At 47.1% G+C, this 24318-nt stretch overlaps 1 protein-coding gene across 7 annotated transcripts; it reads left to right on the top strand.

Annotated features, from left to right (window-relative positions):
* Positions 1–4156: 4156 nt before the first annotated feature.
* LOC120656211 (protein PHYLLO, chloroplastic-like) lies at positions 4157–23865 on the top strand. Of its 7 annotated transcripts, XM_039934245.1 has the most exons (26): positions 4903–5045; positions 5132–5249; positions 6015–6131; positions 6436–6540; positions 6712–6771; positions 9310–9378; positions 9713–9823; positions 9887–10081; positions 10336–10434; positions 10809–11375; positions 11506–11730; positions 12200–12502; positions 12896–12963; positions 13148–13306; positions 13585–13710; positions 13795–13926; positions 14016–14124; positions 20324–20476; positions 20550–20792; positions 20903–21070; positions 21260–21403; positions 21489–21950; positions 22280–22576; positions 22646–22815; positions 22919–23026; positions 23226–23865. In XM_039934245.1, the coding sequence occupies exons 2-26, from the start codon at positions 5181–5183 to the stop codon at positions 23479–23481; spliced, it is 4515 nt and encodes a 1504-aa protein (XP_039790179.1). In that variant the 5' UTR covers positions 4903–5045; positions 5132–5180; the 3' UTR covers positions 23482–23865. The 7 variants fall into 7 exon arrangements, with proteins under 7 accessions (XP_039790178.1, XP_039790179.1, XP_039790177.1 ...); XM_039934244.1 differs by lacking the exon at positions 4903–5045 and adding an exon at positions 4157–4173 and having other exon boundaries at positions 5179–5249; positions 22280–22815; XM_039934243.1 differs by having other exon boundaries at positions 5179–5249; positions 22280–22815.
* Positions 23866–24318: the final 453 nt, after the last annotated feature.

The following is a 24318-nucleotide window of genomic DNA, read 5'->3' as shown; positions in this document are numbered from 1 at the left end:
GGACAACTCATCATGTCTCCGTGACTCCGTCAGTGACCCTGCTTGGGGGCTGGGCGCCGCAAACGACCCGGCGTTTCTCCGTGAACCAGCCAGGGCCTCAGGGCCCGGAACCCGTGACAACTCGGCGTGTCCCCGTGACTCCGCCAGTGACCCTGCTCGGGGGCTGGGCGCCGCAAACGACCCGGCGTGTCTCCGTGACCCAGCCAGGGCCTCAAGGCCCGGACGCCGTGACAACTCGGCGTGTCTCCGTGACTCTGCCAGCGACCCTGCTTGGAGGCTGGGCGCCGCTAATGACTTAGTGCGTCCCCGTGATGCGGCTGAGGCTTCAGGGCCTGTATGTGCGAATGACTTGGGAAGTCTCAAGACTTAATCTATGGCCTCGGAGTCAGGATTATCAAGTCAGGTTCGATCATTGCTGTAGCCTCAGGGTGGCCGGATAACCTCAGAGGGACAATATGGCAAAAACATTGATTGGATATCCAGGTATCCAGGCAGACGAGTTAAAGATCATTTCTTTGACCCTCGAAAAGTTTCTCCGAAACCTTTCGAGGCTCGGGGGCTACACCCAACGGGTGCGCCCAGGGGCGCATCCCGTTCTGTACCAGCAAGACACGGTGGGTAATCATCATGAGCACCGAAAGACTTCGTTCAAGTACCACAAAGTTCAACTCAATCCTCCGGCGCTCGGGGGCTTGACGGAGGTAGATCTATGTACCTCCCTGCCGAATGGGGTCCCCGAACCCGAGAGACTACCCTGCTCGGTGACTCGGCGTGCGGGACTAGGCCGTGCGTGGAAAGGATTCTCAGAGGATCAGGACGAGAGGCTCTAACTAGAGACCTGGATATCTAGGGATCTTAACCAACCTCCTTCCTTGTAAAACAACCCGAGTATATCATTCCTTGTACCCCTACGCCTCCTGGTATATATAAAGGAGACGTAGGCCGACCCATAGACTCTCTCCACTTTTCGCAGCATCCTGCAAACCCTAATACAATCCTGAACACAGGACGTAGGGTATTACGCTTATCGCGGCCCGAACCTGTCTAAGTCCTTGCGTCTTCGTGTTACCATCGAGCTCTTGGTCCTAAGATCCCCATCCTGAAACTCTACCGCCAGGTACACCCTTGGTGGACTAGCCAGAATAACAATCCGACACACACCATTTCTAAAATAATTTCTGCCGTGCCATTAGAAAACCACCCAAAAATATTACTTCTATCTCCATATCTTAATTGTTTCTTTCTTGAGCTCAACGATAAAACCTTCATTTCTTTTTCTTTACTGTGTGCTTGTTTGTATGCGTCGTAGATCACGGTGTGAACGAGAGAGAACCCGGAAGACTTTGAGAACGGCAAGTTCAATCCCATCCTTTGATGTATGTTTTGTCCCAGTTTTATAAACACAACCTATTGGCCTGTTTTACAAAACTGCATATGTTTTGCCTGCTGAAAACATGGTTGGATAGCCACCCCTTGATTTGTTATACCTATTCCTTGACCACCTAGATTAACGTCTAAATATGATCTGTTCTATTTGGATGTTAATCGCTGCTAGAACGCTTAGGACCTTGAACGTGGTACAACTTGTTTGATAAAAGGAAAATGTGTGAGTGTATGGGAAGGGAAATTGTAGAAATTTTTTGAAACCAAAAGAAGGACGAGATGGATGGCACTTCTGTGTGAATTGCCAAAAGGTGTGCTCGTACCTGTGTGGTTGAGCAGGGTTGGGAGATATCCATCTTGTCACAATTAAGGATCGAGTTGGTGTGTCATCTTGCCTAACTCTACCATCGTGCAAACCACTCGACCGTTGTATGTGGCAACGGCGTAGCATAAACCCCACTAGTTAGTCTGATAGCCATCAGGAGAGTTGAGCGCAACGGGTGACTAAGGAGAAGGGATAAACTCTGTGTGACTTATGCCCCGGTTAAACCTCGGAGATAGGTCAATGTCCCTTGGTGGATCCCATGGTGGCTAGTCAGGTCTAGCTAAGGTGGGTAATGGCTTTGTTGGGATATGCACCGACACTACGGTAATCGTGCTGTGGTACCCCGCTTGTGGGTAAAGTTGCACACCTATGCAGAGTTAAAATCTATTCGAATAGCCGTGCCCCCGGTACTGGGCGAGTTATGGTTTGGTCACACAACTAGTATTTCTTCTGGGAATGGATGGGTTGGCGTGAGTTATTTTGGAAAGTGTCCGGCAGCTGTGCCATGTGTTACGGTGGACGAGGAGTCCGATAGCAACTTATAAACTGGGATCCTGTGTGGATCAACTCTACGTGTACTCGGTACAAGATAATCGCTTTGGAAAACCCTTTTCTATCAAATAAACCAGTGCATGAAAAGTTAGCTTTCCGCAAATAAAACCCTAGCCTTATTCTTGATCCATCCTGTGCATGTATTCTGTTTATACCCCCTCCGTGGGTGTCGTTGGATTTGCTGAGTACGTTTGTACTCACCCCTTACTTAATTTTTACAGAGGAAGATCTAAATTTTGTTCCCGAGGACGTTGAGTAGGGGTTCCATTCTGCACCCAACCTTGCCTGTGGATAGGGTCACCCGCAGGAGCTCCGTATGGCGCAAGACTCTGATGGCTTCTTCATGCTTTACGTTCTTGTTTGGGTTGTAGTTGTTGTCCTCGCGATAGAGCCGCTTCACTGCCCATTACCGCGCAGAGTTGTACAGTGATGTACCATCTGATGTAATAAATGTGTTATCAGCCTCCTGGGACTGATATTTGTATCACATTTAAGTCTTCTCTTATGAGGGGACGCTTCAGCGGGTGAGCTCCGACCCGGAGGCAGGCAGCATGGTGAGCTCCGGTCATGAAGTGGGCTGTTCCGGCTAGAAGATGGTCTAATTATCATTGCCAAGTTATGGACATCCAAACATGTTGGAATCTGTTAGCTCACTGGATTCCATCTAACAATTTCATCTGCCTCTAGGCAATAGCTTTGGTTTTGTAACCCGTTACCCATACTACTTTGATTTGGCATTGAACCCAATTCAATACCAAAACTTCCAATATCTACATACAAAATGAGCCTAGGGAATTTTTATGGGTATAGGTTCTATAGCAAAATTTGAAGTTTATTACGAAAGGTCAAATTTGAGCTAAATTTTATATTTTTATTTATTTTTTACATAATTAAAATATACTCAAGAATTTGCATATGTATAAATCAAACATGCAAATGATTGAGTAGATTTTAAATTCTATAAAAATAAATAAAAAAGATCAAATTTGACCCTTTATAAGAAATTCAAAAATTTTCTATAGTCCTATAATCACAAAAATCCCTAATTATGCACATCTAATATGTATCACCAGTTTAAATTTTATCGAAGATGTAGCTCATCTTGATGCTTTAAAATTCAATGAATTTTGAATTCTTCGTTTCTTCAGATTTTCAAATTTCAATTCTAGTTGAGTTTCAACTTCAAAAGTTGCAAAATTGGGTTCTCTATACTCTCTCTACCACTATGCAATTTTAAGATTTTTATCCACGTTTGGTATCTCAATTGAGTGAAAAAAATGAAGAATGAAGAAAAATGTAAAAAATGCTTGTAAAACCGTCAAGCGAGGTAAAACAAATAGTTTTGAAAGTTGGGGAGGTTGTATATCCAATTTTGTAGTTGAGGGACGAAAATCAGATTTTTGCGGTAATTATGTGAGAAAAAATAGACTTTTTTCTTAAAAAACTAACAAATAATTAGGTTCATTCAGCCCACACTCTACCCCTCAAGCCCAGCCCGTGTAGAGCCCACACGCGGGCGAGGTGTCTGGCTGGGCCCATGAACCTTATCCCCTTCCGTCTTAAACCCAAACGTCTACTTCCTCCACCTTCGCTTTCGCCTCCTCCGCCCCCTCCTCGCATTCCCATCCCCTCGCCACCGCTGCCGCTCCACCCGCGGCCGCATCCGCGGCAGTACCCGCCCTCTCTGCCGCCTCCGCGCGGACGCCGCGGCCGGGCGGCGCGCGGGCATCGTGATCGACGTCGACGAGGTGGGTGAGACCGGAGACCGGGACCTCCCCGTGGACGTGTCGTTCGCGCGGAGGCTTCCGCCCGCGCTCACTGTCGGCGACGGCCTCGACGCGCTGCGGTGGGCCGCCGATGAGCTCAAGGCCAGCCCGCCTGCTGGCGCCACGAGCGGCGTGATCAGGTTCGAGGTAAGCTGCTAGAATCATCGCGACTCTTTCCTCTTTTGTGGCGTTGGTAATAGGATACTTAGGATACTTGGGGCTAGTTTGGTGAAGACTGAAGCGTAGCAGGTGCAGTTTTGACTGGTTTGGGTGTGGGGAGCACTTGCTAACTTTGGGCGCTCGCTTTGTAGTTTCGATGCTCCTATCCTTGTTTCATTTCCATGACATCTGTTGAAATTTGATTGGCGCCGTTGAGCAAGGCTGGCATTAAGTTTAGATCGCTCGCTGCTTTTCAATTCGTTATGTTAGCATGCAAACCATCTCCCTACCAATTTGCTATTGCGTGATCTGATCATTAGTCACCATGATTTGAAATGGATGCCGCATTTAAATTTAATGCAATGCAATTCTATTATGGATTCAGCGTCTCCTTTGGTGTTATGGACTCTTATGGCAAATGCAGCCTTTGGGTTTGCTCTGAAACATGGACTTAGTTTCCCCTTAGGGTTCAACGAGACTTCATCCTACATTCTTTAGATTAATATTTACTCAAACTTGTGCAGCCAGAGCACTGTTTTCTGTTGGCATGGAAATGTGCAACATATACATTTATCTAGACTTTAGGGCAACATATACATGAATTTGTTCATCCCTTGAAGTCCAAGCAACATTGGAAGATGATTAAACCAACATGCATTGGTGCAGGTACTTGTTCCACCCAGTACAAAGGCACTCAAGTGGTGCTCTCAGTTTAGAAGATCATCCTTGTTTCCTCAGTTTTATTTATCAAGGAAGCTAACCTCTGGTCCATCATCTCAACTTGAAATATGTGGCATTGGTTCTGCAATTTGCTTGCACGGTTCCTACGCAGTAAAAAATGGATTTGATTTAGTATTGAGGTGAGGTCCACCCCCTCCCTCTCGCCTTTTCTCTGACTCATGCACACACATATTCCTAACAAGATTAGGACTTACTTTCCCTGCAGATATATTTCTTCTGATTCACACTTGATAAGGGCTTATGGATTTGTAGGCATGAAATATGACAAGGAATCGTCGTCCATAGAGGATAAACCTGGCTCTTATTACTTCTTCATCCCTCTGGTAAAAACTATGTATTGTGATCAGCCTTTGTGCAATGTGAACTCAATTTAGAAGTCATTTTATATTCAGATCTCAAGTTTCATGTATCATCTTTGTTTTTTCTACTTCACTTGATCCTGATGGCTCACATGGTCACATTGATCCAAAGCTTAAACACTAGGTTCCCTGTCCAGTGTTAGTTTTTCAGTGGCCCTCAAAGTAATCTGTTGCGTGCAAGATGATTCCTTGTTCGAGGCGTCAAGCAACACTATATTTAGTTCTTACATGCATCAGTAGTGCAATTGCACCGATATCGACAGTGCTGAGCTTATTTTATGTAAAAGGAAAAAATACTGAAATTGGTGTCTGAAGCATCTTTCAAATGAATGCAACGTTTGCTGACCACTGACCAGCATTGCCTGTTGGACCAAGTGTTCAGCTTAGCGAGCCTGACTAGGTCCCTCAGCAAGTTGGTGAATGGAAATGTCTGGCTGAGTATTATGGCCATAACATTACACGATCATATAATTTTACACCTCAATTCATTTGAGTATTACCTGTGCAAAAGCAATGTTACGAAGAGAGTCCAAACTCCAAAGTGGAAATTAGTTTTGTTGATGGATGAGGAAAATTGTTGGATAGTCCTTTTTTTTCTGTTTCATTTCTGCAAACTAGTCTTGTTGCAATCTATACTAACTCACAATTGTTTCTCAGTTATTCTTTGCAGGCATCATGTAAATATTTGACTTTCTACATTTGTGATTCTCTGCAACATTTATCTTACAGGTTGAGTTGAGCGAGTTTGATAACTGTTCCATTTTATCGTCAACCATGATTTGGGATGACTCTGTTTCTCACACATTTGAGGATGCAGTTTCTTTGTTTGAATCTTGCTTTAATCAGGTATGTGGAATTCTTCAGGTTTCTTGACTTCTTGCTGAATAATTTGCATTTTTCCTCATCTTATATCTCGCTTATTTGTCGCCTGTTTTTTTTAACTTCCCCCCTCTTTAATTTTGTTATATAATCTGATTGAGTTTACAAAGGCTTGGATATGTAATGTATGGGACCTCACTGTGTATGCATTATTATGCTTCTGTAACATCTGATATAATAAAAAAGCTTATTTACATGGCCGGCCTATGACACTTTTAGGTCATCTCAAATATACTTGCTAATTTATTAGTTTTTTATATTTTACCAACAGATACAAAATAGCTATGATCCTTTGGATAGCATTTGTCGCAAAGGTTTGGTACCAAGTTACATTTCTAGAGATGCACATTTGTCGGAGACTGGGAATCCTCAGTTGGTAATATTTCTGCCTTGGATTGTGCATAATTTGTTTGAGAAAAGTATGCTCTATGAATTCAAAACATGGAAATTTTCGTGGGTTAATGGTGGTGGGTGGGTGGGGGATGACCTTCCTATTACCCTCTGACACTGGTTGTTAATTCCAATTTTGTTGGATCCACCTTAACAGGTGTATTTGGATACAGAACTGCTCGCCACAATAGATGCAAAAGGTATCCCCTTAACCTTGGTAAGTTTCCTGGAGCATTATACCTTGCTCTGTGATTGTAGTTGATTTTTTTTATTAAAAAATTCTGGCCATTGAAGAATTTCATGCTTCTTACAAAAGATACTTGTTAGAGTATATTAGGCAACTCCGGATATGGTTAGTTTAGGATTGATTGTAATCCCGGGATAACCTTCCTTATCTCTAGGAGAGGCTACTTGCCCTCCAAGCCATGTACTCTATATATACCGCCCTAGGGGCTCAATGCAATACATCGACCATATTATACGCATCCTACCTTTCCAACATGGTATCATGAGTTGGGGTTTCGACCTAGGCTTCCGCTTCCGCAGCCGCTGCCGCCGCGCCGCCCCCTGGGAGATCGGGGGCAGCGCCCTCCTAGGATGCGCCGCGGATCCCTCTGATCCGCGCCGCCGTTGTCGTCAACGCACAGCAGTAGGACCTACCTCCCGTGGTGATGCGATCTCGTCGGCTCCCTCGTCGCCCCTTCCACGCCGACCCCCCGTGCGCGCGGCCCCGTGCTGGCCCTCTCTCCTCCTGCGCCGTCTCTGCCCTGTGCGCAGGCTGCGGAGGAGGCACGAGGTGCGCCAGGCCGCTGCGCCATCGGAGCCGCGAGATTGGGGCGGTTACCGCGCCGCCGGTCGATTCCGGCGCCGCCGGGACGAGCTGCAGCGGGGCCACCCCGCTTCGCCCCGGCCTCCACGCTCCTCCACCACGTCGCTCCTCCGCCGTCGCCGGCGGGCCGCGCCATCGTGGGGGCTCCACCCCATCTCGGCTTCCCCAGCTCCTCGCCGCCATCGCCTCCCGACCCGTCGAGACCGGCCTCGTCCACGCCTTCCGCGGCGGCGCCGCCCCCAAAGTCCCGATCCGCGCCTTCCTGGAGCGGATCCACTTGCTGGAGGCGGAGGCCCGCCGCTACGCCACCGCCGCGCCGGAATCGAGAAGGCAGCGCCTGCGGCCCACTCCCTCCTTTTCTTCTCTGCCCGTGTTGACCACGGGGGGAACAGATAAGGGATGGGGAGGGGCACCGCTAGGGGTACCCCGAGAATGTATCCATGGTTCGTTTGCTGCTGCTGATTTTCCTTTTTATTCCGATCTAAGATCGGTTTGCGTCGCCCTACCGTTCGTCGTCATTCATCGTCGACACTCCCGAAGGACGAGGTTGTTGCTGCACCCTCCAGGCTGCAGCAATGACGTTCGTGATCAAGCCACCCTACCGGTGTCGTCGCCTTTTTCAGGCGGTGGCGCCACTCTCCGCCGGTCTTCGTCAAGCAGGAGCTCGATCCGCCTCCGCGCCTCAAGCCGTTCTCGCGCGGACATCGCCGCCGATGTTCCTGAAGGAAGACGTCGTCGCCACCCCTGATCTGAGCGCGACACTTGCTGCAACCTGCGCCGTCGCCACCCCTCTTAGCGCGACCTAAGTCGCAAACTGCGCTGTCTACCATCGTCATCCGCCGCACCGTCCTGCTGCTGTCTTCGGCAAGAAGCTGCTGAGTTTGTGAACTCGAGCACCTCGACGACGCTTCGACCCGCGCCCCCTCCACGGCTTCGACCACGTCCACCTCGACTTCGGCTACTACGGCACTAAAGGGCTATCATCTGCATGAGTTCCCAGTCAAAGCTTTCGCACCAGCGTTCCAACTGCAGGGGGGATACGTCTCCATTGTTCTCCAGTCTGACCGTTCGTGTTGCTACCGCTACGACTGCGGGAGATGTTAAGAGTATATTAGGCAACTCCGGATATGGTTAGTTTAGGATTGATTGTAATTCCGGGATAACCTTTCTTATCTCTAGGAGAGGCTACTTGCCCTCCAAGCCATGTACTCTATATATACCGCCCTAGGGGCTCAATGCAATACATCGATCACATTATACGCATCCTACCTTTCCAACAATACTCACTTCGTTTCAAGGCATAATAGGATTTTAAAAAGGTTTTAGAACTGTACTTTGGTCATCACTTCCTCCTACAATTTATCATTGACTTCTTTAAAGTCAATGTCGTACTAAAAGATTTGTTAAATAAGAATATATTGATATAACTTTCATATCATGCACATAATTTGACTAATTGTTAGTTAAATTTTATAGAGATTGACCTTTTCAAAACCTATTTTTTTCGGGTTTGACCTTATACGCCCTATAAAAAGAAACATAGGTATTTTATTAGTTGATATTTTGTCTGTGTCACGGTACAATTTTACCGCATTAATTCGGGTAGTGAGTGAAGTTTTCTTTTGGTCCCTTACATTTCGTTTGCAGTTTGAAAGTAAACCTTCTATAAAAAGGTCTGTCTGATCCTGTAAATCTGAGTCATTAAACTGGTGGGGATGACTAACATGTTGGTGCCACCTGTCAGTTGGGAGCTGAAAACTTCATGGTTAAAATGGACCTAACATCAAAATTGAGCGACAAAGAAACATTTTTTTTTGTTATTTTTCCTTCTTTTTTTTTTCTTCTAAAGGTCTGTAGGTTATGTTCTTTGTTATGTGTGCCATTGAATTATATCCCTGATCACCTCTGGCATTTATTCTTTTGCAGGACAAGTTTTTGACTTCTGATCAGTCATTTGTTAGATTTTCACCAGAGTTCCTCTTTTGTTCAAACATGGTATGATTATACCCAAGTATCTTTACCTGCATTTGGCCAACAATTCATTATTCAAAAACAGACCTTTGGTATATTAGGCTTTTCTACAATCTATAGCACCTACCAATTCAGAAAAAAATGAACACAATTACACATAAAAGGTATATGATTATAATTGCAATGCAAAAATAAGTCTCTTCACAATTTTAACTCAAAATTGTATAAGATTAGAGCCCGGCCCTTAGATTATCTAGGCTAAATTTTAAGGCCCTTTACCAGTATGGTTAGATTAAGAAAGATTGAGCTAGTTCATCGCTCTATAACCATAGCTACTAATATTCTCCATCATTTATAGGAGTTATACTTGCAACAAAATGAGACAGAATCTTTCATCAAGCGCTGCTCTAACATAAATTTGGCATGGGCATCCCTTATAGTTGAAGAATGTGTTAGACTTGGTTTCACGGTAAGCTTGACCAACTCAAAGCCTTTAGCATGTCTAGAATGCTTCTGATCCACTTTGCATTAGTACTTCTGTATAGCTCCAGGGTCGAGATCATCCCCCCTTGCACTTTCTGCTACATGCCATCCTTTGACAACATGCATATCATGTTACGATGAACGGTCACTTGGATTTCATGCTCTTGGCTATGGGAGAGGTTCTAGGAAGCCAGCAGTAGTAATCACATCATCAGGAACTGCTGTATCAAATCTTCTTCCTTCAGTGAGTGGCATTCCTCTTTCTTAAAAGTGCCCCATTTCCTTATTCCAGTATTGTGAGCCTTCATTAATATGATTGTTTTTCTGTATCAAATCCAACAAGTTTGGATAGTGTAGTGCTTCTGTATAGCTTTATATGAAATTATAAAATAGGAATCCCATAAAATATGATCTGGGTGTGTTACTAGATTAGTTCTTTATAAATCAAAGAGAGCATTTTCTAGACTGCCTAATCAAGTTTCACTGGGCCACGTCTAGGTGGTTGAGGCAAGTCAAGATTTCATACCAATTATATTACTCACAGCTGATCGTCCTCCTGAGTTGCATGATGCTGGAGCTAACCAAGCCATCAATCAGGTACAGTGATTGCATAGATTCTAAGATACAAATTTCTTGAGGGCAGCTCCTATTCTCTGCATGAGTTTTGCACATTACTCTAGAATTTGAATTACCTTTCTTATGTGTGCATAAATATTGGGTATGTTGTTTTCTTAACAGTTACCATGTGAATGCGTTTTATATACCAAGTGAGCCTTAAGATTTATTATAACCCCACATAATAAAAACCAATACATAAGCTTGCACTTGTTAGGATTGCAGGTTTGGCACTTGATTTATTTCTCTTTGAGCCCATTGTGTTGCCATGCAAACTAATTGGCAAGTTCTATCCTTTGTTCTTCAATGAAACTTGTGGACACTATATCTCAACAGTTTTCATTTTCATTTTTCAGGTCAATCATTTTGGTACCTTTGTAAGATATTTTTTTAATCTCCCTCCGCCCAGTGACCAAATTCACGCAAGAATGGTTCTCACAACACTTGACTCAGCAGCCTACTATGCAATGCAAGCTCCACAAGGCCCAGTGCATATAAATTGTGCTTTTAGAGAACCTTTAGATTACACCAATCGAGATTGGAATCTTGACTGTTTGAGAGGTTTGGATAAGTGGTTTACAAATATTGAGCCGTATACCAGATACCTTACAATGAAAACGGTTTCTGCATTCGGTAATTATTCTTGTTCAGTAATGGAGATTCTGCAGATCATAGAGAAGGCAGAACAAGGGCTTCTATTAGTTGGTGCTCTTCATACAGATGATGACATGTGGGCCGTGGCTTTGCTAGCTAAGCACCTCTCCTGGCCAATTGCTACTGATATTCTGTCTGGACTACGATTGCGGAAAGTTGTAAATTTGTTCCCACAGTTTGATAAGAGCATTTTATTTATAGACCACATCGATCAAATTCTATTGTCTGATTCTGCTAAAAACTGGATAAGCCCAGATGTCATTGTTCAGGTTTTTCTCCTCATAACTCATGGATTCTATGTTTTCGGACCATTCCACTTTTCTTTCTTTCTTTAATTATGTGCGTATGCAGTATTTTTATTGTCATAATGCTTTTAAGTCGGTACTGTTTGATTGGCAGATTGGTAGTCGTATTACTAGCAAACGAGTGGGAATGTTTCTTGAGACTTGCTCCCCATTTTCCTACATTTTGATTGATAGGCATCCATGCCGTCATGATCCATCACATGTTGTCACTCACAGAATACAAGCTAGTATAGTGGAATTTGCTGCTAGCTTGTGCCGGTGTACTTTTGAAAGGAAGAAAAGCAGATGGACAGATATTTTGATGGTTCTTAATTCAGTGGTAAGATCTGGAACGTGGTAGCTATATTATAATAACATAATGAAATGCCTTTGAGCATGCGATGGATATGACAAGACTTCTCCATGTGTATATATAGTTAACCTTTTCTGAACTTAGCCATTTGTTTCAAGTCTTTTAGTCCACCAAGCTAGCACTCTTATACCTTTTTTACAATGGATAAAAGGGTTCATGGCTTATTGAAACCTGAAAGTAGCGCTAGCAGTTTTTAGCATGTACCTTTTAGCTAAAACACTGACATAAGTGAATATTTTTATTTCATCTGAGTGAGATTTAAATGAAGTAACTTACCTGTTGCAGCCAATGTATTTGTGCCTTGGAACTTAACTATAGAGAAGCCTCTAGCTTTATATTGACCAGAGATCTGTGCTCCTCTCTCCCTGGAAATAACTGACAAAACCTTTTGCCCCTTTTGCTATCAAGTGTTCTGACAATTGTTGCCTAACTCCAGGTTGCTCAAGAGATAATGTTTCAGATACATTCAAAATGGTCACTTACAGAACCATATGTTGCTCATGTAATTGGGGAGTCACTTTCTGGTGATGCTATCATGTTTGTTGGAAACAGCATGGTCATCCGAGACTTAGACATGTTCGGCAAGGGCTGGACTGATTACACTTCAAATGGAAATAGCCTGATGATGCATCATTTTCTGGAGTTTGTTGGCACATCAGTGGCTGGGAACAGAGGAGCAAGTGGCATTGATGGTTTACTCAGCACAGCAATCGGGTTTGCTGTTGGATCAAACAAGCATGTATGTTCTTTCTTTAATTAAACTTCATGCTCTAGTGAAAATATTCCTATTAGAGGCAACAACAGAGCTAGTCTGATTAAGTGAATATGTTCTTGTATATTTTCTATTTGTCCTTGATGCGAGCCTAACTTAAATAATTCCCATAGTAGTATAAACAAACATACTATAGTATTTGCCTTAACTTGTTCTCCTTGAAAAAGAAGCCACACTTATCAATAGATGTTTGCTTAATCATTCACTTGAGGAATGAGGAATACAAGTACAACCCAAAAACAAAGAAAAAGCAAATAAAACAGATACTGGATAAGGCACACCGAAAAACAGCAAATCCCCACAACCTGAAGGGCGCCAATAACATATCGATCTCACAACTTTGACTCTGTATATTGTCAGGTATTCTGTGTGGTTGGCGACATATCTTTTCTTCATGACACAAATGGATTGGCACTTCTCAACCAAAGGTTTGATGTTTGAACCTTTCTCTGCACCTGTGACATTGACTCTTGATCGAGGTCCATTCCTATTAGATTAACTTAGTGAAAGACATAAAAATTATTGATACTCCATTTGCCCAAGCTACTCCTGTGTTGTCATGACATTGGATGGTAATAATCATTAGGGATAATGCTGTTGATATTATTGAAGGGCACGGAGGAAACCTATGACGATAATTGTTGTGAACAATCATGGCGGTGCGATCTTCAGCCTTCTACCAATTGCGAAAAATACTTCACCACAAATTTTGAAGAAATTCTTCTACACATCGCATGACATATCAATTTCCAACCTCTGTGCTGCACACAGGTAACAACAATTGGTATTCAGTTCTTCTGCTTGCGTCTCCCATCTGGTTGTAATGTCTTTATGTTGGCATCTTTCTCTTTTATTATGCCTGGAATTGTGTACTAGCTTCAACTTGCTAAAGTTAACTATCACCATTATTTACCCCTGAAGCCCATATATAAACTAGCGACTCTGAAAGGTGTTGAGATTTTGGTTATGGAGTCTATTATGTATGATGAAATATTTCTCGTGCTGAGTTTTTTTCTTCTTCTCAGCACCCTTAACTACTTGTGTTGCAGGGTAAAGCATCTTCTTGTTCAAACCAAAGCAGAGCTTCATGATGCCTTGGTGAAATCTAAAGCGGAACAGATTGATTGTGTGGTAGAAGTAGACAATAGCATTGATAGCAATGCCGACTTTCATAGGTTCATATCTAAACTAAATTGCTTTTTACATTCTTTTATAATTGTTCTCTCCATCATGTACTTACATTTCTACTAGTTCTGCAGAATTATGAACAAGTTCTCTGCCTATTCTACAACTCGGTATCTGGATTATCTTCTGGGAGATCCATGTCCTAAGAGTGAGTTAGATGCCATGCCTGTTTATATAATTCATGGAGCAGAATACATGCTGTACAGGTATATGCGGTGATCCATAATGATATATGTAATGCTGCCACCACCACATTTTTCACAAATAACTTTTTTGAAACATCATTTGAAAACAGGATCCAGCTTTCTGCACCACGTACTTCTGCGCTATCTGATGGCAGATTCTCTCATGAAGGGTTTATTCTGAAGCTTTGTATGGATGATAACATCGCAGGATTCGGTGAGGTTTGTCTTAACACTTTTGTGATTTCTATTGTTTCTCTAGCATAGTGCATATTTCTGTTATTAAGTTGCCTTGTAATTGAAGCAGGGCAGCAGATATGGGCATTATGACAGTTGAGGAAAGTCTAGTGTTCTCTCATAGAAGAGGAAAGCGTACAACAGTATATATGGATAATAATATGGTGACTAGTATCTTGTACTGCACAAATAAATATTTTGGTATTAATTACCATTTCCCAATTCAAATCTCCTTTAAAAAGTAGTGGTGCTCTTTTCACTCCTCCCCTCACAGAAAAATTGCATGCCAACGTGTGGCGCATCATCACTGTTGGTGTATATGTGAGCCCATGTTTAGAGGCCCATCTAGAGGCACATGTATAGGATCTATATATCCCACCCTTCTAGAGTTTGGAGGAATACAAGGCAATTATTCTCTCCAATATGGTATCATTAGCCTAGCCTCTCTCTTCCTCTCCCTCTCCCCTGCAGCAGCCGCCGCCGCCGGCGCTGCCGCCTCCACCTCTCTCCTCCTTCCCACCCCCTTCCTCTACTTTGCTCCAGGCGCACCATGGCGCCGGGTCCTCTGCTCCCGGCGGCGCATCCTCCTCTGCGCAGGGCGTCTGGCCGCCGGCGCCATGGCCCGCCGCCCCTTGGGCGCCCGCGGCCGCCCTCGCCGTCGTGGAGCCTCTGCACAGCGCGCCCCACCCGCAGCCGGCGGATCTGGCCGTCCTAAGCGCGGATCCGGGCGCGGATCCGGCCGCCCCGGCCGCGGGGGGCGCGGGCACGGCGCCCGCCGCCGCCGCCACCGGCCCGTCCGCCCTAGGCGCAGGGGATACCGCCCTCGTCGCCGCCCTACACGGGGGCGCGTGCGGCCCAGGAGCGGGCGCCGCGCGCGCCGCCGCCGCCCTAGACGCCGCCACTGTCGCCGCCCCAGACACCTGGCGCGCGCCTGGCCCGTGGCCGGCTGCCCTCGCCACCGCCCGATCCGATGCCTGGGCAGGGGGCGCCGCCGCCGCCGCCCTTGACGCTGCTCAGGGCGGGCATGGCGCGGGCGTGGCCCCTGCCCCCGACGTCCCTGCCCCCGCCATGGACACTTGGCGCGCGCCTGGCACGCGGCCGGCCGCCCTCGCCGCCGCCCGATCTAGTGCCTGGGCAGGGGGCGCCGCCACTGCCGCCCTTGACGCCGCCCAGGGCGGGCAGGGCGCGGGCGCCCCTGCCCCCGACGGCGCCCCTCTGCAGCCGCTGCTGCCGCCCCCTGGCTCCCAGGCCGGGCTCCCTGCCCCTACAGCCGGATCCTCGGGCGCGTGGCTGCCCTGCACGCCCCTGGCACCCGGATCGACGGCAACCTTCCCCGCCGCGATGCCTGCGCGACTGCACACGCTTGCGGTGCCGCCGACCGTCGCTCGAGCTGCTTAGGCTGAAGCTGCACTCGCCGCGGCCCTCCTCACCGCCACGTCCGCGGCTTCGGCGGCTCAGGAGCGCGTCCGTGCGACTGCATTCGCTTGGGAGCGTCTTCAGCCCGTCGTCCCCTCCACCGAGAACGGCGCTCTGTCCTCCCACCAGGCTCACCCTCTGGATCTGGACCCCGGACCGACCCCCTCCTTGGTTCTCTCACCGCCCAGACCGGGAGTGGGGGAGGTCGCGGGCGTCGTCGTCGTGGCGGACGTGGTGGTGCTGGCGGCGCTCCTTCTGGTGGTACTGGTGGAGGCCGTCGGGGCACTCCGACCCCGACTCTGGCTCCCACTCCTGCTCCTGGCCCTGGAGGTACGCCCTGGCCATCCTTCAGCGCCCCATGGCCAGGACGCGTCTCGATGTGGCCATTTTAGGGTGGGGGGGGCTCGTCCTCAGCCCCAGCCGGCGGCCATGCTCGCCGCTGCTGCTCCCCTGTTCGCGCCGTTCTGGACACCGCCCACTCCACCCAGCCAGCAGCCGATCTGGCCTGGGGGGTGGAACCAGGCCGCACTGGCGCAGTCTTTCAGCGCCATGGGGCGGACGCTGCAGGTCAGCACCGAGTGGATCGCCGACTCAGGTGCCTCCTTCCACACCACCCCACATGCCGGTATCCTCTCTTCTGTCCGACTCCCACACCCCTCTTGTCCTTCTTCCATCATGGTTGGTGACGGGTCTTGCCTTTCTGTCACCTTCGTGGGTGCTACTCCTAGCTCCTTTCGTCTTCCCAATGTCCTTGTTGCTCCTCAGATGGTTCATAACCTTCTTTCCATTCGTCAGTTCACAGCTGACAATTCTTGTTCCATCGAGTTTGATTCTTCTGGCCTCACTGTAAAAGATTCGGCCTCCCGGCGTCCGCTACTCCGGTGTGACAGCACGGGGCCCCTTTACACCCTTCGTCTTCCTTCTTTCGCTGCACCACTCACGCCTTCTTCTTCGCCCTGGCCGTCTTGGTCTGCCGCTTTTGCCGCGACGCTGTCTTCCACCACGTGGCACCGCCGTCTTGGTCACCCTGGCCGCAACGTTCTGGATCAGCTTAGTCGTAGGACCGATGTTCCTGGTACTAGGGCTCCTGCTGAGCCCCTCTGCCATGCGTGCCAGCTCGGTCGTCATGTTCGGCTTTTTTTTTTCTTCTTCTTCACATGCGACGCATGCATTTGACCTTGTTCACTGTGATCTGTGGACCTCTCATGTACTTAGTCTTTCTGGTTATAAGTACTATCTGGTGGTGGTCGATGACTTCTCGCACTACTCTTGGACGTTTTCTTTGCGCGCCAAGTCTCAGACATTTCCCACCCTCCTCCACTTCTTTGCATGGGTGTCCACTCAGTTCGGCCCCACCGTTAAGGCCGTCCAGTGTGACAACGGGCGGGAGTTCGACAACTCCACTTCCCGTTCTTTCTTCCTCTCTCCGGGTGTTCAGCTGCGTATGTCTTGTCCGTATACCTCTCCTCAGAATGGCAAGTCTGAGCAGATGATTCGCACGACGAACGACATCGTGCGCACCCTTCTGATCCCGGCCTCTCTGCCCCCGCGTTTCTGGGCTGAGCCTCAACACCGCCACCTACTTGGTCAACCGTCTTCCGTCCACTGTTTCTCCGCCTCCCACTCCACACCACTCTTTTCGGTATCCCTCCTCGCTACAACCACCTTCGGGTCTTCGGGTGTGCGTGTTACCCTAACACCTCTGCCACTGCTCCTCACAAGCTGGCGCCCCGCTTGACTCGTTGTGTGTTCCTTGGTTACTCCCCTGACCACAAGGGGTACCGATGCTTTGACATCACCTCTCGCCGCGTCCTTATCTCCCGACACGTCGTCTTTGACGAGTTGGATTTCCCCTACTCCACACCTTCTCCTGACCCCGAGCTGGAGTCTCTGTTTCCGACTGACACGGTGGTTCAGCCACCGTTACCTGTCTGTCCTTTTCCTGCAGGTTTTCCCGGCGCACCGGCACCACTTCCGGTGATCCCTGCTGCGCCGAGCGTGGCCCCGGTGCCCGCGGTCGCGCCACGCGCGGCCCCCGGACCTCCGATCGTGCCGCGTGCGGACCCGGTGTCTCCCGCTGCGCCATGCACGGCCCCTGTGCCTTCCCCTGCCCCTGCGTGGTACGCTCAGCCGGTGCAGGTGTACCGGCGCCGCTCGGCGCCGACACCGGCGCCGCAGCGGTACGCTCAGCCGATGCAGGTGTACCGGCGTCGTTCGGCGTCGACACCGGCGCCGCCTCCTGCTCCGGAGGCTCCTGCGACGCCTACACCGGAGCCGTCGCCGCCGCCGCCTCCTCCGGCTCCCTCTCGAGCCGAGCCGGAGGTGTACCACCCGCCAGTCATACATCGGGATCCTCGGCATATTCATCCCATGGTGACTCGGCGGATGGCGTCTCAGGCCGCGACTCTCTCCGCCACCGAGGGAGAGCCGCGGGTCTCTCCGGTACCCTCCTCTGTCCGCGACGCCTTGGCGGATCCTCACTGGCGTTGCGCGATGGAAGAAGAGTACGCGGCTCTTCTTGCCAACCAGACGTGGGACCTCATGCCGCGTCCGTCTGGTTGCAATGTGGTGACTGGCAAGTGGATCTGGACGCATAAGCGTCGGGCTGATGACACACTGGAGCGCTACAAGGCTCGCTGGGTTCTCCGGAGGTTCACTCAGCGACCTGGTGTGGACTATGATGAGACCTTCAGCCCAGTGGTGAAGCCCGCTACGGTGCGCACGGTCCTCTCGCTTGCGCTCTCGCGCTCCTGGCCTGTGCACCAGCTGGACGTGAAGAATGCGTTTCTTCACGGCACTCTCAGAGACTGTCTACTGCTCTCAGCCAGCGGGATTTGTGGACTCGAGTCGTCCAGATATGGTCTGCCGGCTCAACAAGTCTCTCTATGGTCTGAAGCAGACTCCTCGAGTTTGGTACTCGGTTCGCCACATTCTTGCTGACATTAGGGTTCACCGAGGCCAAGTCTGACGCGTCTCTCTTCATCTACTGCCGTGGGGATGAGACTGCATATCTGCTGCTCTATGTCGATGACATTGTGCTCACAGCCTCCGGTCAGCAGCTACTTCAGAGTGTCATCTCCTCTCTGCAGCAGGAGTTTGCTATGAAGGATCTGGGTCAGCTCCACCACTTTTTGTGCGTCACTGTTGAGCCTCGCCAGTCTGGTTTTCTCCTTCACCAGCGGCAGTACGCAGCGGCAGTACGCACTCGATATTCTGGAGCGGGCTGGGATGACCTATTGCAAGCCCTGCTCTACTCCTGTCGACACTCAGGCGAAGCTGTCTGTTGATCTGGGTGATCCGGTGGCTGATCCTACTGCCTACCGGAGTCTGGCTGGCGCTTTGCAGTGCCTCACCTTCACCAGGCCGGACCTCACCTACGCTGTTCAGCAGGTCTGTCTCCATATGTATGATCCCCGTGAGTCACACCTTGCTGCACTGAAGCGTCTCCTCCGCTACGTTCGTGTCACTGTGGATCTCGGCCTGGTGCTTCACCGCTCGTCCTCTGCTGAGCTGGTGGTCTACACCGACGCTGACTGGGTTGGCTGCCCGGACACTCGTCGCTCTACTTCTGGCTACACCGTCTTCCTGGGCGGCAACCTGGTCTCCTGGTCGTCTAAGCGGCAGCCGGTTGTCTCCCGCTCCAGTGCTGAGGCGGAGTACCGGGCTGTCGCTAACGGCGTGGCAGAGGCGTCCTGGCTACGACGGCTCTTGGCGGAGCTCCACAGCCCGCTCGCCAAGAACACGCTTGTCTACTGCAACAACGGCTGTGTATCTCTCCACCAACCCCGTCCAGCATCAGCGGACGAAGCATGTGGAGATCGACCTACACTTCGTGCGCGACAGAGTCGCCATCGGCGATGTTCGGGTACTCCATGTCCCGACTACCTCCCAGTTTGCTGACATCTTCACCAAGGGATTGCCCTCCTCGACCTTCTCGGAGTTTCGCTCCAGCCTCAACGTAGCCAGTGGCTAGTTGTGGCTGCGGGGGGTATTTGCCCTTTATACTCTATTTGTACTCTCTTCTTGTCCAGTCTTGAACGCCGCTGTGCCGGTAGTTCAAACTGCGGGGGGTATTGGTGTATATGTGAGCCCATGTTTAGAGGCCCATCTAGAGGCCCATGTATAGGATCTATATATCCCACCCTTCTAGGGTTTGGAGGAATACAAGGCAATTATTGTCTCCAATAATCACCAAAAAACCAGAGCAAACCATTCTTTAGAAAAAACACAAACAAACTACATCTACCTGACTCAACCCACCTATCACAGCATAATCATTTGTTGGTGGATGGAAATTTCCAATGTAGGCCAATGGGTGGCATTCAGACTGACTAGATTTAATTGGACAGAAGGATATCACCATTGAACATTTTGCTAATAACACTCAATACGTTCAAAAATCATATACAAATTTTCTTCTCCTTGAGAGCTATGTATCCTTAAGGGAACACCCAACTCACACACCCCAAAATAGAGTAATGGATCAAATATGGCAAATAAAACAGGAAGGAATGATCAAATGACAGAATTTGGCTCAAGATTTATTGGATTTGGATCTGATGTGTCCAGATCTCATCCTGATATTCACATATGTGTTCGCATGGTAGCACCTAGCAGTGAGTTTATTCTACTAAATATGCTTACTAGCAAGTAGCAACTGTATTTCTGATTTTGCATGTACAGAAAATGGTTAAGTTAATTTTGTTAGGTTATGTATACATCTTAGAGCATGTTCAAGAGTTTAGTTTTGTTCCACTTCTTGTAACAGGTTGCACCAATTGAAATTCATGAGGAGGATCTGTTGGATGTCGAAGAGCAACTTAGATTTCTTTTCCACATGATGAAAGATTCTGTGCTAGATGTTATTCCTTTGCTGAGAGGGTCCTTTTCAAATTGGATATGGACAAGCCTCGGGATTCCTGTAAGAGAACTTTTCAAACTTGTTAGCACTGACTTCTCAAGAGATTAAAGTTCTCCTTTTTACTTCATCTCAGCCTTCTTCGATATTCCCAAGTGTTAAAAGTGGATTGGAGATGGCCATTCTTAATTTACTTGCGTCACAACGGAAATGTGGATTGTCTAAATTTCTCGCTGGTTCCGACCCCTTAGTACGAGATCAGAACAGTTATGCCGGCATAGAGATCTGTGCACTGGTAGACTGCAACGGTACTCCAATGGAAGTAGCACATGCTGTCGCCAAACTAGTTGCTGAAGGTTTTACCACAGTTAAACTGAAGGTAACTATTCAACTGTTTCCGTAATCATAGTTCATGATAGTTGATGTTTTTATAGACTAGTTGTTGCTGATCAAGGTATGACATTTTTGTTTTCAATCTCTCTTTGGAAGGTTGGGCGTCGTGAAAGCCCCATTGAGGATGCAGCTGTTCTTCATAAAATAAGAGAAGTTGTAGGATACAAGATCAATATCCGTGTTGATGCAAATAAAAAATGGACATATGAACAGGCAGTTGAATTTGGATATAGGGCTAAAAGCCTTCGATTGGAATACATTGAGGTACACTATACCTTCTATTCATCAGCTCTGTATTAAAAACTCTGAAATATGCGAAACATGAAACTTGCCTACTACTGCACCTTGTTGCTATAGTACTGTTAGTTGGGGCTGGGATTCCTTTCGTTCCCCACTAGGCATATTTTTATCTTGTTTTTTCTTGAGAGCCTTCTTTGCTTTTCTACTCTACAGGAACCAGTGAGCTCTGTAAATGATCTCATCAAGTTCTGTGACAAGAGTGGCTTGCCTGTCGCACTAGATGAGACTATTGACAACCTTAAGGGGGATGTAATTCCTAAGCTTCATCAATTTGTGCATCCAGGAATAGTTGCTCTTGTGAGTACTGAGAGAAACTGTGGGCTAGTTTTGAAGATTGCTTATTCTATTATATATCTGACCTTGCTTTAATTGCCATGCTCAGGTTATTAAACCCAGTGTTGTTGGAGGTTTTGAGAAGGCAGCTCACATAGCAAAATGGGCTCAGATGCACGATAAGATGGCTGTCATCAGTAGTGCGTATGAGAGTTCTGTAGGTTTGGCATCCTATATACAGTTAGCACATTATGTTGACCAACAAAACTCCATAGTCTCCAGAATAAAGAACAAAGATACATGTGGGGTTGTCGCACATGGACTTGGAACATATCAATGGTTAAGGGAAGATGTATCAGAGAAGGAGTTAAATATCCATGCAACCCCACTTGGTGATGGGATCCGAGCTTCAGTAGAAGATGCATGTGGTTATCTTCACCACCTAAGCATAAACAACAATAAGATAGAAAGGACATACAATGAAGAAAAAATGAGGTCATATTCTATCCAAGTTGATGTGGACGATTGTTCTTATCTAGTCAAACTTCAAGAGGCTGGTGATCATATAAATGTAAGAATTCTTCTATATTATTGAAAATTCTTTTTCGAGAACATGCCATGCATGCATTTCTTTTCTCTTGAAAATTTAGATGGTATATTTACTGGCATTGTTGTGTAAGAATTTATTCTTTGCATTTGACCACTGACCGTACAAGTGCAAGAATTCCTCAATTCTGGGTGTGTGGCCTCTTGGCATGTTATTTGAGGCCCAGGAACTATTGGTATCATGTTAAGAATAGAGTGTAAGTTAATTGAAAAGGAGGTAGAATATCATGTTAAGAATTTGATCTTGATATATTGTTTCTACCCACATGTCATGACATTGTTTTGTGCCTGCAGGAAAAGGTTGTTCTTTTGCTTCATGGATTTCTTGGTTCGAGTGACGATTGGGTTCCCATGATGAAAGCTCTCTCCCCCAGTGCACGGGTTATTGCTGTTGATCTTCCTGGTCATGGCGAGTCACAAATTTTGCAGCAGCATGTTGAAAATTCAGAACAATTTCCTGTTACAGTGCAATCACTTGTAGATTTGTTGCTGAAGTTGATATGCCAAATAACTGATGGTGAGGTGGTGGTTGTTGGCTATTCAATGGGTGCTAGGATTGCACTCCACATGGCACTAAATCAAGTTCACTTGGTAACTTTCTCAATATTTATCTTTTGTTCGCACTTCTTTCTTATGCTGATTCTGAGCTGGTTATGGCAGAATCCAAGACAGATTCGAGGAGCTGTGATCATATCAGGAAGTCCTGGATTGAAAGATGAAGAGAGTAGGAGACGTCGTATTGCTATTGATAAATCAAGAGCTAAGTTCCTGGTGTCTTGTGGGCTCGAATGTTTTCTTGAGACATGGTACTCTGCAAAAATGTGGACCAGGTGAAGGAACTGACTTATTTGATTATTTCCTGTGCAAAGATGGAGAGAAACTATACATTGTATCCCTAACATGTATATGACATTCTTTTCCTTTATGTGCCAGCCTACGAGAGCATCCAAAGTTCAATTCTGTAGTGAGGACACGCAGTAAACACAAGGACATTAAAGCTCTAGCTAAGGTTCTTGCAGACTCACGCGTAGGGAGACAAAGGTAAGATGACCTTCCTGTACACTAGTAAATTTGCATCAACAGTGTTATGTGCCATCCTGTTTATAGTGTACCGAGTCAATGAGTTGGTACAGACATGTCAGACACTGATAGTGAAATTGATAAGCAAAGCGCTGTTTGTACTTTCCTAGTAGATATTATTCGTGTAATTCTGCCTTATGCAAGTTTCAATGTGTATCAGGCCCCTGTGGGAAGACTTGAAACACTTGAAGAGGCCTCTACTCATCGTTGCAGGTGAAAAGGACACAAAATTTAAAGACATCTCACAGAGAATGTGCAGCGAGATAACACAGCACGGTGAATGCGGATGTGATGAGCGTGATGGAGACGAGCTCTGTGACATGATCGTTATCCCAGATGCCGGGCACGCTGTGCATGTTGAGAACCCTCTTCCTTTGGTAAGGGCCGTGCGGAAGTTCTTACAAAAGCTGCACTGAGAACACCTCAACTGCGCAGATGCATTAGGAGTTTTTACAAAAGGGAGTCTTCAGGACTGTTGGAGTTGTCCGTTGCAGGGGGAGTTCTTCACTCGACATTACAATTTGTCCTAGTAAATTACCAATATTTCTTCCAGAATGGCAGCTTTTTTTCGTGGGAACCTGCATCGGGCACCTCATAGTCGTCTATGCAGCAACTTTTCCCGTCTGAGCCATGCCGCCTTGGTTAATAGACAAAACCCCTCCGCGGTCGGACTTTCATATGGTTCGTCAGTTCATGTGATGCAGTTAATCGGTGCTGCGTGTTCTTTGACGTGGGCCAGCTTTCTACTACTTTTCCTACTGGCAGCTCAGCATGTTCACATCTGAGTCTGTGTTCAACTACTAGAACATTCCACGCGCTTTGCGCGCCCTATCAAAACCAAAAACCGTGTACATTTACTCTGTAGAGTACGCAAAAGAATAAAGAAATAAATAGAAAAATCTTTGTAAAAAGAAACTCAGTAAAACCACATCGTTTCTTATTAAGATTTTTTATAGGATTATGTAGATCACTAAATCCCTGCAAGATTGGGAAAAGATCCATTTAAGTATTGAAAATTCACAAATAATTCCACCATTCAATTCAAAGCTAGTTTTGGACAGCACACAGACATGCAAAAAAAGAAACATACCACAGCAAATTTTAAACTGGATCAAGGTATTCCAATTTGTACATATGAAAGGACATTCACAATTCATTCGAGGAAAGCACATTCGCAGTTACAACTAAAAACTATAATATATTTTCTTGACACAAACCATCCTGATGGGATACAAAGCACAGAGGTTACTTAA

The sequence above is a fragment of the Panicum virgatum genome, chromosome 1N, assembly GCF_016808335.1.
Source record: "Panicum virgatum strain AP13 chromosome 1N, P.virgatum_v5, whole genome shotgun sequence".
Taxonomy (NCBI): domain Eukaryota; kingdom Viridiplantae; phylum Streptophyta; class Magnoliopsida; order Poales; family Poaceae; genus Panicum; species Panicum virgatum.
Note: the sequence above shows the minus strand (reverse complement) of the source record. Positions and strands in the feature narration are given on the sequence as shown.

What these genes read in the sequence shown, in the direction of transcription:
- LOC120656211 (XM_039934244.1), top strand. Translation starts at nt 5,181, where the DNA reads ATGAAATATGACAAGGAATCGTCGTCCATAGAGGATAAACCTGGCTCT. An exon ending in TCCTCTTTTGTTCAAACATG is followed by an intron (nt 9,379 to 9,712) that starts GTATGATTATAC and finishes CATCATTTATAG; the next exon opens with GAGTTATACTTGCAACAAAA. An exon ending in ACATCGCAGGATTCGGTGAG is followed by an intron (nt 14,125 to 20,323) that starts GTTTGTCTTAAC and finishes TTCTTGTAACAG; the next exon opens with GTTGCACCAATTGAAATTCA.